We start from the raw sequence: 14,415 nt of genomic DNA, 5'->3' as shown, positions 1-14,415 counted from the left end.
TAATTGCAATATCTGTTTGTGGTGCAACTGGCACTGTTATCGGCTATAGATTTTCCTGCAAAGTTCTGATGTGTCCTTGTGACTTCATTTCACTGTCCTGACTCATGGGGCTGTGCATAAACATACATAAGGACTCTTCAGAATAGAATCTATGACATTAAAATGGATCTGTAAAAATAATGACTTCACACAGAAAGAAAAGTAGAATTTGGAACTTGATCTGAGAACAAAAATTCCAAATACAATTATTAACTGAGGAAACCAAAATGATGGATTGAATATTGGCCTTTGCTTTAGTGAGCTGCATTCCTGTATCATCTGATCTAATTTCAAAACCTTCTGGAACTAATGAATAGCTTGGACTTTGCAAGAAAATGATCAATCTGCTAATGCCATCAAGTGACTTTACAATGGACAAGAAAATGTGTGTTATAGGACTTCCCATTTTATCCCAGCAGATGATCAGTTTATACCCTGGAGTAGGACTGTTGATTACCCATATCATTATCTTAATTTGCAAGACTTAAAAACATTATTAACGATCACAGATTAATCAGTGTCACTTCCTCCTCCCATCCCCCTCTCTGCCAAAGGACTAGTCTATTTGTTAGCCTTTGGATCACTGCATGAATTCACCTAAACTGTCCACAGAGGCACAATACTGATTGTGCTGTTAATACTTGTAGTATGAGCTGAGGTCTTTCTGTGGCACCTGAGTAGACAAATCAGGTGATGAGAACATCTACTTAGAGTAATCTTGCTCAGACAGCATCGTGTGATTTATGTGGCTTTAGGAAAAGTACGTCTGTGACCCAAGATCTGTTCCCAGCAGTTGCACCATGTACTCAGAAGATTCCTGGCAGAAGCCCTAACACATGAAGATAGGGCACTGGGCTCGTGACACATGTTGTCTATCTTTGGCTTTCTGGGGAAAGCATTACTGTCATTGGAGTCAAGTGCTGTATATAGACAGTAGATCAAATATTATGCTAAAGAAGTTGTTAGTTGTATTGTGCTGGTAGGGGAATTGAGAGAGAACAAGGGACATGCCATGGTCAATCACTCAGGAGCCAGTCATGGGGAGAGCTTAGAATTATTGTAGGTGTCCTGAGTCCTAGGTGCAGACATCTGCCATTCCTTAGGGGGAAGGGGATGCTGAGTCATATCTGTTATGCTCAGAAAAAGTGTATGGTGAGGTAAACATGTGCAGGGAGGAGGACTAGAGAAAGGTGTGTTGACTGGAGGCTGGTATTCACTGAAGTGAATTAAAAAAAAAAAAGGCCCTTATAGAAGGAACCAAAATGAGCAGCAGGCTGATACATGATTTCTTTTACCTCACTAACGAGACAAGATTTACCTGATGGCAACACAATCCAAATATTCTCTATAGAGGCTACTGTGCTTGGTTCCTTGTGCTGCTAAGTAAGGACAGATGGATCTTGGTCCTGTGCTGTCCTGCCAACAGGCGGGCTGGGCTGTGTGAAGCACTCAGGCCTGGTGTGGAGTGCACAGAAAGGGGCAGGATGCTGTGTACAGATACGCTCCTCAGACTCTTTCACCTTTCTGTTAGAGCAAGACATGAAATATTCTGGTGCCCTCATCTCATCAACCCTCAGGACACTGAGAAACCATATGGCCTTAGCTCCTTTCCAGCTCAACCTGGCCCTGATCCTCCACAGGGCAAAGGGTGGTACAGCACACCAGCTTCTCTGGGAGCTTGAAGGCTCAGTGCTGGGTTGGCTGCAGAGTTCACTCTAACAGCTTTTTAATCATTGGGAAAGCAGCTCTCCAGATGTTCCCTCTTCCCTCTTCTGAGCCTTCTTCTTTGATACCCAGGCAAAGCTCGTCACCCTGCTTCGCCTGTCACGTGTGTTCAGAGCTTACATATTCTGAGCAATGGCTTCCACACTTGTATTGGACATCTCTGGGTAGAAATCTGCTGATTCATAGGATGAAAGATTGAAATGAGTGAATGTGCTGTGCTATCCAGCAGCAGCACCTGCCTCTGTTGAGACCACAGACTCGTTAGTGGATGAAACACTCAGATTGCTGATACCTGCCAGTATCTTTTCTAGAAGAGAGTGGCAGCATCTTCAGGTTTCAAAGCTGTCAGAAACTGGTTGTCTTCCATGACTGCTTCGAAGAAGAGAAAGAACACTTCTGAAAAACAGCATTAAAAATTAATGTGCTTTCCCATCCCCCTTCCTAGGTGTCTCATATTCCCTTTCATGTTGCTGGGATTTCTTTTGAAGCAATTGTCATGTAAAGTGGTTTGAGAACACTGGCAATAAATTTTTTAGAGACCAAATTTCAAAAGGTTTGGTTTGTCATTCAGTAAGTTCTTGTTTTGATAGCATTTTCTATTTGAAAAAATAATAATAAAAGAGTCCCTGTCTCCCCCACTGCCTTTTGCAGTGTTTGTGCAGCTAATGGAGAAATCGGGTCCAAACTGTAGGGCTGCTTTGTAATTATACGTTCTGCAGACTACTTACTAATTGCACTTGGCATTACTTGCTGACTGAAAGATCATGCTGTACTATGTCGTTTGCAGTGGTTTTCCTCTTCTGGTAGCACTTTAAAGGAAGTGCCCATTGAGCTGATGAATAATCCCAGGACTGTTTTCGAAAGCTGAGGGAAAAGGATCTGCCGTGGCTATACTGCAGGATTTTTATTGCAAGGTTTTGTTTTTTTAATCTGTATTTACAGAAACTCTCCATCTGCCCCATCTTCTCTCTCCCTCTTGCCCTGAAATTGGCAGTGATGCACCTTTCCATGACTAGTTCAATATGGATTGCTAGTGGCCTACTCTTTGAATTTCTCTTGTGTGGAAAACCTCCATGTCATGACATTCAGTTTCACTTGGAAGTGGAAATAAACCACATCTTCAGATTTCATCTGCGTGAGAAGTTCTGTGAAATTCTTCTTTTGAGCCTTCTTGTTGAGAAAAAGAATACAGACCAAGATTTTCTTGAACAAATTTACCCTCATGGAAGCTGCTGTCTGATCTTGCTATATTCTTGTTCATTTCACTACCGTTGTTTTTTCTCTCTCTGAATAGTAGCAGTGGAACAAGGCTTTATATCTGAGATGGTCTATTTAGATGGTCTAAATTACACTAATTTGCACCATCTGAAAATCTAGATCCAGATGGATGGTATATTCTATTTGGAAGAAGATGCACCTCTTCTTTCTGGTAAAAAAAAAAAAAGAAGCCAATTTACTTTTTTTTCAACCACAGACAGAAGTACAGCAGCCCTGAATCATCACCCATTGCCCTCAGGCTACTGCTCCTAGTTGACAGGTCAGCCAAAAGCAACTGAATTAAAAGCTCCAAAGCGGCTCTTAAAAACTGTATTTATTGTTTAGGAAAAAAATTAGACAGTGTTTTTTGTTGGCAATTGCCGGCTTTTCCAGTGTCATCTTTCATTTTTTATGTTTCCTTTGTTTCCAGTCTCTTACTCCCTGCATCATCTTGCCAGGCATGAGATAGCGTAATTCTCCCTCTTCCACTCTCCCTAATTGCTGATCTGTGTCTCTTTCAATTAAGTTCTACTTCCTTGTCTCAGTCCCTTTCCATCCAATTTCCATGTAACTAGCGACCTCCTTTAATGCTAATTCCATCTAAACCCTAATAAAAAAAAAATTGAGAGATTACACAGCCCATTTGGTTTCTCATAAGTCATGATTTATGTTTAATTCATGGGAAAATAGCTCCTCTCTCACGACCTATTTGTAAAATCTGGCCCCACCAGCACAACTTGCAACTGTTCCATTGCTGTTTGTGTGGTTTTGGCCATAACAGCTCAGCCATAGGAGCTGGTCTTACTTTACTGCTACTTTCTTACACAGAGGTGGCTTATATCCAGATTTCCTAACAGGCCCTTTTCTTTTGTGTGAAATTGTCAGCACTTTCCTTTATTGTGTGAAAAACTATAAATGTCAACAAAGAATGGAGGTACATTTAGATACCAAGACCTTCTGTAAGTGTTCCCTGAGCAAGCAGCTCTAGCATTTTCCCTGAAAATGCAGGACCAGCCTGGATAGTAGGGAGAAAAATCCAAACCAAATCAAGGAAATGATGAATGGGAAAGAACCTTGTACAGGAACACAATAATTTCTCAGCTAGAGCTAGTATATTTGGCTGAATCTTTACTGTTTCTTCCAGGGCATCCCCCTATCTCTAGTCCATGTTACCCAGCTCTCTGGATCAGAGGAAATAGGAGCACCCAGTATTCATGCCTTAGTCATGCTGAACTAATCAGAACATGGAGCACTGGGATACAAAGTACAGTAACCAATGGCAAACCACAACTCTGTTCTGGCTAGGCTTCTTATCTTCACCTCAGTGCTGGTTGTAGAAGTGCCTACTCTGGCAAAAGAACTTTATTCCCCAAGCTTGCCAAGATACACAGGAGTGGAAATGCAGGGCTTAGACATATGCAGGCTTTACTTGGCAACCTCTCAGGTCCATGTCTACACATCATGCTCAAAATGTTAAATGCCTTCAGAGTTCACGAGAGCAGACCAGCCAAATTTGAATAGATCCGGTCCTTGACTTTTGCACTGATGGGCCCAACCTGGTGCTGCATGGACCAGGTACCTGTGTGTCAGCCTGTCTGATACTATCCAAGCTGTTTGTACAGAGGAACTCTCCAGCTTGTGCTATGCAACTACTTTTAGGGTGGGTTTGACCAAACACTGCTCATGAGACAGCATTGGTGATATTTGCCAGGAAGGTACGGTCTCCTTGGATATCTGGTTATCTGTTAAAATTGCAGCAGTAGCAACATGTGGTTCTGTTTGACAGACTTCAAAGAGAGAATGAACACCTTCAGTTGTGGATTAACTACTCAATGCTCCTGGAGCTGCGATTGGCCAGATCTGTGACTCCCCCTGGTTTTGGTCAGAAAAAATCATCCTCTCCAGGGGACTAGAACAAAAAACCAGAACACATGCTTGTTTCCCTGCCAGGAAGTGATTCTTCCAGAGTGTGCTTCATGGCACTTCTTGGGTTCACCTATTAAATATCAGGTTTTGTCACTACCTGTTAGAGGCACAGATGTAAATAAAGAGGGATTTTAACTGAAATCAGATGGTGATCTTGCTGGACTCTGTCCCTTTCTACATTCCCCCAACAAAAACACAGATTCAGGTCAGCTGAAGCATTTACTAATTTGGGTGATTTTACTATTGGGGATTTTTTGCTTGCGAAGACACTTCCTCTGCAAGCATTTTTCTTTTACAATGAAAGGAAATAAAAATCAAGGTTAATTTCAAGCTTTTCTAAATGAAACAGTCTATTTATGATGACACTGCAATTAGCTTTTCTCTCAGTATTATCAATTAAAGTATATATTTGGCTCTCTGTTGTTCTGGCTTTACTTTTCTGTTGATCCATCCATCTGTCTGCTTGTGTAGTTCATCTCAAAAGATGTTGTCAACTAAGTATATTATATTTTTTGCTTTTACTTTTAGATATTAAAAAATCCTTACAGTCTATCCTGTGGGGCCTAATCTTATTAAAATCTGGCTTCAGAGGTCCAAAGGGTATTTTGAGAAAAGCAAAAAAACACCCAACCTTTTCATGTCTCTCGCCTTGTTGATGTCCAGTGAAGGGAAAATGCTTCAGAAAGGAGGGTACTTTTGATGGTTTGTGCAGTGAAGATTACCTTATCAGCTGCTTCCTTCTATGGCATCTCTGGTCATCTGTTTCAATGATGGACACAGCTGAGTGTCACAGGTGTTACACTCAAAGACAGTAGGATGATTAGTGAAGGTAAAAGTATTCCATCCATATCCAGACCAGACCAGTCAAGTACATGCAGCTTCAGTGCTTGCTTGCTCCATGTAATGTCTTACTGGTTTACTTCAGAAATGATAGAAGGAAACTTGATTTAGGCATGAGAAGACATTTACATTTTCATGCTTGGGCAGCTCATCTGAAAGTGCCAGCAGGGATAGATCCAGATGGACACAGCTGATGCCCTTCCTGAAAGCAATACAGGAGCTATTACTTAAGATCTGTTTCTCATACCTTAAGCAGGGATAGGGATTGAATCTATGGACCAGATTGTTATCTTGTGACCCTCAATTCATTCTACTGACCTGTCAGAAATGAACAGTATTGAATTACATAAAAAGCACAACTGTCAACGATGCAAGGAATTATAAGGTAAAAGCAATGCAATTTGAGAAGAGAGCACTGTATAAATGTAAAAAGCTTTTTAAAGGGCTTCTGTACAAGGTTATCAGGTCAATATATACTGCATTTGTAAGTTACTGTGTATTTAAAAAATTAATGAAAGATATAATTATAGCAGCATTACTAGTGACCTTTTCTAAAATGAGTCCGTCATGAATCTGTAGGCATTTCAGAAGTGTTTTCCATGTTTCTAACAATTTTTCTCCAAATTAATGACATCCAGTCCTGGCAATAAAAGCCTTGCCCTGTTTCTCCAAAGAAGGGCTTGGGAAATATTTTCTGATTTCTTAGCAATGATTCCACTGTGAGCTATGCACAGAACCAATTGAGAGGATGCTGTCCTATTAGCTAAGATTTTATGTGGAGTTTCAACTGGTTACTTGAAGAGCTAGAACAAAACCTATCCAGGTTTTGTAGATTACTGTTCCATGGCTTAGGTTGGAGAACCTAGTCAGAAAACCTAAATATCTACCTAAATACCATCTGGGCTCTTGTTCTTGCTTCTCAAGGACTTCCAGATCAGACTGCTTAACTAGAGAAATCAAAATATAGTTTTTTTGTTGGCTTCCCAGAGTGGGACCTTGAAAACCCAGCTCTCTTCTTTTGTCTTCTATCCTTTCAAGAAATGATTAAGAGCTTTCAGTTAGACCATGGTAGACAAAGTCATTGATAAAAATTTTATAGTAGATTATTTCCTTTTCCCCTGTATCATCTTGGTAGTTTATCTATGTTTGTTAAAAGCAACTACCTCCCTAATTTAATGACCAGACAAAGTAAATGAAAAACAAAGGCACATGGAAATTGGGTAAGATGAATGAGATGGTGTCTTCAAAGCAACTTGAGGACTCACCAGTTGAGTAGGGAAAAAGAAACTCTCACCAATCTCTATTTGCATCTCTTTCCTCGGGACTTGCTTTGTTTATTTACACTGGATACAGAAACTGTTATGTAACAGCTGGAGCACTTAGTGCTAACAGTTATTGAGAGCCAAAGACTAGCAATTTTAAAATGTTACAGCTCTTTTCTGTCTGCCTAACCCTCTCTTGGACCTGGCCACCCCGAGAAATACAGTGGGAAGATGTCATGTGCATACACCTTAGTCTCTATGGAAAAAGATCCAGTGATGTAGTTCACAAAACTGATGAAAGCAGAGTTCAGCTGCACTCTCTGGTCATACTCAGTCAGAGTTTGTGCCCTTTGATGGTTTGTTTAGCCCATTTTAAATTTCACAAACAATGAAGGTTTCCATCACTTTCCAAGGAAAACTGTTTGAGACACTAGTGGAGCCCCACAGATAACAAAGACCTCTTTTCCATTCCTTACGTTTGCTTATAGCAACTAATCGAAGTTTCAAATGCACAACAAAGTCATCATGAGCTGTAACAACCTTCATCATGTTGGCTGGGCAATGAAACCATTCTGAAGGGGTCCAGGTGGCATTTAGTATTGGCGAGCAGTGCTCACACAGGGTGCGGGTGCTTGTTGGCTCCTCTGCAATTCTTATCTCTGAAGCCTGCGCCACAGTGATTGATTAGCCCTAAGGAGCTTTTTATTAGCAAGGGGAGGGTGGAGTGGGAACTCACTACTTCAGGAATCAGCTGACCCAGAACCATCTCTGCAGCACAGAGGAAAACATCCCTCTCTGTTCACACTCCTCTAATTACATTTAGTGTAGTATTGTTTCCATCTAAATTATAGCAATTATACACAAAGATCATCTTTGAAATCGTTTAATTAAAGACTATCTAATTCTCTGTGCTTTTGGAATGCTAATATGCTGCTTTCCACTTAGGAAACTTTGAGGTTTTTTCATTAATCATCATGGAAGAATTTCAATGTCGGAGGTTTGCCTTAGCTTATTTTAGTAGATTTAAAAATCAAGTAATTCTGACAATTTTTCAAAAGCAAAAAGAAACTTTTTGCTCTCCTGATGGACAGTTAGCTCAGGGTCAGTTTGAGGAACAAAATTTTCCTTGAGAAGCATTGACTACCAGAGTGTTTGATTTCTCTGGCCCTTTTATCTTCTGTGTTCAGGGAAGTGTATGTGTTTGATCATTTTCTCTCCTCCTTTTGCTATATTTTTTTGTGTAATAAACACCCAAGTCAAATCTAAACTGGTATAAATCTACTGGGCTAAATGATTTCTGCCTGCTGCATTGCCGCTTTGCAGGAATGGTGTTTCAGGATGTTTCAGTCATGCATCACATCCAGCTCAGACAAGATTGTGCTGACAGCAGTTGTGGTGTAAGAGCTGATGGGACTTACCCAGTGCCAAGGAAAAGTGGGAAGGGGAACAGCAGTTAGAATTCCTATTTGAGCACAGTTTTGGAGGCTTTCCTCATCCTTCCTCCTGTACTCTTTCCCTTTCTTCCCTTCTTCTCCCAACAAGTGCCCTGGCACCCCATACTGCTTTGTTTTCTGTGAGTTTCTCTTGGTCTAGGATGTGCCTTCTCTGCTGAGGAACAGGAATTGCAGCTTCTTTTGTACCTTCACCTCAATGTCTTGGTATTTTGTGTCAGTAATACCTACAATTAGGACTATGCTGAGCATTATTCTGGAGAGTAGCAACAATCTACCTAATAAACTCATTCAACCAGACAACTCCTTCCCTACCTACTCACTTTTAACTGAATATGTATTTGGCACAGGTTCTCCTTGTCAGCTTTGTGGAGCTTGCCTCTGTGAGGCAGAACTTGGATATAGAAAGGTGTCCACAGCAAACCCAGAGCTCCAGACTCGCAGATCTCACCCACCCACCTTTTTCTCCCTGATACCCATGAGCTGAGACAGGTCTGAGTGGGAGAACATGACTGATTCCTGGATGGTCTTTGTTTCACAAAGAACAGCACAATGCAGAGGAATTTTGATGGAGGTTACAGTCTACAGAAAGACTGAGGGTAGAGCAAAGCCAACACTCTGTATGATTACAGTGTAAACTAAGATGATCCAGAGTAAAGAATGGCATCACACTGGGGACACAGTGGGATCTGAATTGTGGTCAGTGTGTGGAAGTCTTCTCTTCTGTTTCTCCTTATTTCATAGGAAAATTTGTAAATCTTCTTTCTCCCTCTTTCTTTGTTACTCTGGAATAATTAAAACAACAAAAAATTTAGTCTCAGAAATGGCTTGGGTAAAAATATAAATTGGTGAAAGATTTGGAATAATGAAAAAAATAATTCTCTGCCCTCTAAATATTGCAATAATGCTGATGCAGTGACCTTTCTTGTGTCAGAAAAGATCTGGGTTGTGGTACATACAGAATTTTTTAAATCTGGGACTCGTGTTTTTGATGAAGTTTTAGGTTCTTTTATATAATCAAAATAGTCAAAACCTTGGCATGTTATAAGGACAAATCAACTTGATCTTTATCTGCTGATGTGTACTGAGATTTCCCCCTGCCGATGAGAAGCTGTAGTTTTATTAATGGCTTTTAAAACCTGATTACCCATCCTAATCTCCTCACATTATACACTTGTAAATCCAGCTGCAGTGGATTGAAAAAGTTCCTCTTTACTGAGAAAATCATAGCGGACCAAGGAAATGGGAATCTGTTTTGATTGAAAACTGAGCACTCATGAAGATGGAGTCTTTTGACTGGGTGCCTAGTGTTAATTTATTAATTAAACCAGGGTTTTGCTATGATTTTGCTTTCTTTGGTGAAGGTATGAGCTTTCAACATGTAGAATACCTGGTGGTACTTTGGTGATGTGTGCCATCACTGCTCGTTGCTGCCTTGGTCCTTCTCTTCTGGGCACTTAAAAAATTACAAAGTTTTACCTGCATGTGAAGGAAGGCTGCATAGCTGAAATGGAATTTAGAGAGACCTGTGTTTGACAACCATCTCTACTCCCAATGTTCTGGTCCAAACTTGAGGAGAAGCCTCTGCTACAATTCAATTTTATATCATTCATCATTCTATTTGTAACAGATCTGTGCCTGAGTTTCAGATTACAGTCGGAGTCCTTCCCCTGTTTTTTGGGTGCTGACTCTTCAGCTCCAGCTGCTCCCATATACTGACTTACTCAGTCTTGTGTTATACTAGATTTGTGTGAAAAATGTGTCATTTTCATCCTGAAAATGAACTTATTGCTTATTACTTAGATGAACCATGGAGTGTGATCAGTGACTGCTGATGATGAGTGACCTACTCACAAGAGTTAAGAAAAAATTCTGCAGTGGTGATCATTTATAATTCCACTCCTACTAGCTGCAGTCAGCATTCACTAAGAGGAAGGGACACTACTGTCTTTAGTCCATATCCCAAATGTTAATTTCTGGTGTTTCACAATTCATTAAGTAGTAAGTTTGTGCAACACATATGTTCAACAATAAAGAAACTGTGTTATCTAAGAAAGGCTTGATTTTGAGACAGCCAAAACCTTGATGTTAGACACATTGCTAGTGTCTAAACTAGTTGTTTAATGTTCTTGAGTGATACAAGTATTAGACTAGGGTCCCATTGTGCCAGGTACTACAGTCATGGAAAGACCTTCCAACAGAGGCTGTACGAGGTGTCAGGAAAAGGATAAACAATCTTAGGATATCATAGGAACAGCAAAATGTTACTCATGACTGAATACCATTTTCTGACATCAAGCTCCAAGGCTGTATTGGTTTCTGCAGCTGAGATTCATGAAACATTATTTGCTTAATGCAAGCATGTCTGGCTGACTCTGGTTCTTTCCTTTTTTTTATCTCCCATGCTCAGAGTTTTTGGGCACTTCAGCCTCCGTTCTGAGTGGCAGCTGGTCAAGGTGGATTACAAGTCTGTCTTCAGCCGAAGGTGTAACAAAGATGACTACCAAACCTGGCATCTGCACAATCAGGTATTCCCACCATGTAGGGAGGGGTTGATGGGTGTTCCTTTTCCTGTACTCTGTGTTGCCTGGTAGGAATGCAGTTGTTATTTCCAGCAAAACATATGGATTTTCTTGCATCCCTTAAAGAATATGCATGAATAAACATGGGGCCAGTCTTCTGTGGGCAAGTTCAGGAGATTAACTTCTATTTTTATAAAAAATAATCCATTGCACCAGATGGATCTTTTTGGCCTCAGTGCTTAGGGCAATGTAAAACCTCACCTTGTGATTGAATTGTGGAAGATGTTGAACTCTTTGTAGCTCTGTCCGTGACTCATGAAAATAATTTTGTTTTACTTTACCTCTATTTTCCCTACTCAAAAATGAAAATAAAAACATGTATTCATCCTGCAGGTCCTGCAGGTGTCTATAAAACTCTGGGGAGCTCTTGAATAAAAGACACCAAAGAAGGCCAAATTGTTTCATTCTATTCTAGGATACATGCTTTTCTTTTCATACACTCTGGCTTATTTTCATGCTGGATATATTTAGGTCCTGAAGTGACCAGAACTGAGAGGTCAATACCCTCTGCAGATTATTTATGGGCTACTTGCCACCAGCAGGATGTCCCACACCCTGCAGGGGAACATAACAAGGGCCAGAACCATTGGCACTGTGATATTCCTGAATGAAATACATGGATTAGAAATGAGCATTAATTTGCAAGGATGTGTCAGATAACTGAAGTCATAGAATTGAATTAATGGAAATAATTTAAATGAAAGAAAAGGGAAGACACGTGTGTAACCAAGGGTATCATTGTTAATGGGAAAGAGAAATATTTCAATTAGGTGTTGTCTTTTTTTTCTTATTTCTATGCAGACAAATTATTTCTGCATCATAGAAAATTCTGTTTATAGCAACTCACCTAAATATCAAATGTTTCTTTTAGATTAGGTACTCCCAGTAGTGTTCTTGAAAACCTTTGCATTCAAAAAGCCCAGCAAAACACACCATCAGAATTATTCAAGATCTATAACAAAGCCAGGTCTACTAAGGAAAGAGCAAGGGAGTCAAATCCTGTGTTCCACACCTAGATTTTGTCCCTGCCTTGGGTTTCAGGCTTGGACACTTCCTTCTGCAGCAGATTTTATCTGACATATGGAAGAAACCCTGGAGTGCACCCATGTTGTCTTTTCAGGATAATTCATAGGACTCGATATTGGTGGATGCCTTCTGAAACATGGCATAAGTGGGTGTGATGGCTTGGGTATCCAGACATTTGGGGCACGTTGTCATTAGCATCCCAACTCAATGCTGAACACACTGCACTCATGAGTCCTCCCATGATGACTTGATTTTGCAAAGACACAAAAGGGAGCTGGACTCTGTCCTTCCAACTCTCCCAGTGGTAAATGCTTGTTTTCATTGCCTTTTGCATCTTTTGACAAAATGCTCCATTTAGGACACAGCTGCCACTACAAATCTCTTTCTTCTCTTGTTCCTTGGCTAATGAAGGGGGAGCCTTGTGTCATGGGAGAGAGGAAGATCTATAAAAAACGCAAGCCTGGAGCCCAGTGTTCCCTAAGTCAAGATTATTCCCAAACTGTGGTGTCTGAACCGTGTGTCTGTGGTCAAGGAGACTTCGAGTGGTGAGTATATGTTTCTGGGGACTTTTTTCATGGGCTATTCTTGTAGTGGTCAAAATAATATCCAGACAGAAAACCTTGCAGAGAAACTGCATCTAATGCAGCTTTGCGGCTGTGATTGCACCATATAGCAGAGCTGTGACCCCCATACCTGTTGTGTGGGGAAGGCTTCCCTTCCATCTGAAGGAGAGATTTGTTAAACTCCATGAGAAATCCAAGCCTGGAATTCAAAAGCAAAAAATTGCAAGTACTGTTTGACATTTTTGTCTGTCATTCTAGAAGAGTGACAATCAGGACTTCTCTGGTCCAAAGCATGTCCCTTTCAGGAGACAGAGGGAATTTCTCTGTCCTCACTTCCAAGGTCATTGAATACCTAGGGAGCAAGCTAGGAAAACATGCACATTTTTTTGTTGTTCCTTTGAATTGCTGGGAACCATTTATTGCTTTTTAACAATGTTTTATTGAGAAATTTCTGAAAGGCTTCTGTGACGACTACAGCCCACCCTTGTCAGATATAACTACTTGTTTTGCATAAATATTGGTGTTTCTAACTTAACAGGGTCATAATTTTCAAATTGCTTTAAGGTCACTTTGAAAGCAGCTTAAAAACAAAACAGGGGGGAAATGCAACACTGCTTGATACTGCTTGACAATCAGAGATAGGAGATGAGAGAATGCACAAGTCAGGATCTCTGCACAAGGAATTACTACATAGAACTTGTGATAGGCAATATTTCAAAGATTTAAAACCGTCAATATCTGTCATGTTTGAGCTTAAATAATGAGAATATCGTTTAAATAGAATTCAAGATACCCTGAAAGCTGATCAGCTGAAAAAACATTTTAATTTTTATAGTAGTTTATCAGGATCAATGTCTGACTCAGTATCGGTATAATTTCCAAAAACTTCTCTTACCTTTGAATACCTTCTGAAGAGGTGTGAGGCGTGAGATCTATACATTTATTTGGACTTAGGCCAGCTGAAACTCGTAGTTCTGTTTTGGAGCATGGACGTACTGAAATGTAGAAAAATTAAGAAACGTGTTCTCTTGAATATCGTAGTAGTTTGGCTTTAAGAGAGGTTCAGGGATATAGAGCAGAGATTTTCATCTTATCTGGATGGATGTTTAATTTGTTCCTAATGCCAAAATTACATCTGAGACTCCTTAACTTGACTCGTGAAATCTTTCCCCTTTGTTCTTGTCATGAGAACTTGCAGGACAAACTATCTTGCTCTACAGTATTTGCCCTTGGCAGTGGCATATGCCTCTGGGGTGAATCAAGAACCAATCTCTAGAGATACTTATGAGTTTACTTGGGTTTTTTTACCCTTATGCTGCTTAATGCCTCATCGACTTTCTATTTTCACAGTGAAGCTTGTCTTTTCCGAGCTGTAAGTGGAAAACTGTGGTAGCTAAATTGGACTTAAGTGCTGTTCTGCCTTGAAAAAGATCTGCATCAGAACACACCTTTTCAGTCAATTGGCGGATTTCTTGCTTGCATTCAGTATCATTTTTGCTTATCTTTCCTGCTAACATGAGAGAATATTGCTATTAACCCTGTCAGTCCTGCAGAGAAAATGCAATTAGAGGACAGCAAGCTGGCTTTTGTTTCAGACCCTGCACTGCCAACAGAATTGTTAACTGGCTTCCAACTGCAGAATTGTTTTAGCTGGTGATGGAGAATCAGAAGAAAATGCTTCAGTTTAAGGGTGAGTTTTGATGCTAGTTGGCAGGGCTGACTGGAAGGTGTGGGGCAGTCAGTT

The 14,415-nt window shown here is 40.4% G+C and overlaps 1 protein-coding gene across 2 annotated transcripts in view; it reads left to right on the top strand.

The window, feature by feature from the left end:
* The window catches only part of SORCS3 (sortilin related VPS10 domain containing receptor 3), a 296,555-nt gene that overhangs the window by 236,558 nt on the left and 45,582 nt on the right, over positions 1-14,415 (top strand). For both annotated transcript variants that reach the window (XR_001873022.1, XM_017804150.1), the window contains exons 15-16: positions 10,911-11,028; positions 12,520-12,653. Coding sequence is in view for 1 of the 2 variants with exons in the window: in XM_017804150.1 (XP_017659639.1) it covers positions 10,911-11,028; positions 12,520-12,653 (252 nt within the window). In the remaining variant the exon portion in view is untranslated. The remainder of the gene's footprint in view (positions 1-10,910; positions 11,029-12,519; positions 12,654-14,415) is intronic.

The sequence above is a fragment of the Lepidothrix coronata genome, unplaced genomic scaffold, assembly GCF_001604755.1.
Source record: "Lepidothrix coronata isolate B3197 unplaced genomic scaffold, Lepidothrix_coronata-1.0 Scaffold8, whole genome shotgun sequence".
Lineage (NCBI taxonomy): Eukaryota > Metazoa > Chordata > Aves > Passeriformes > Pipridae > Lepidothrix > Lepidothrix coronata.
The sequence above is the reverse complement of the archived record's forward strand: the minus strand, read 5'-3'. Positions and strand labels throughout refer to the sequence as shown.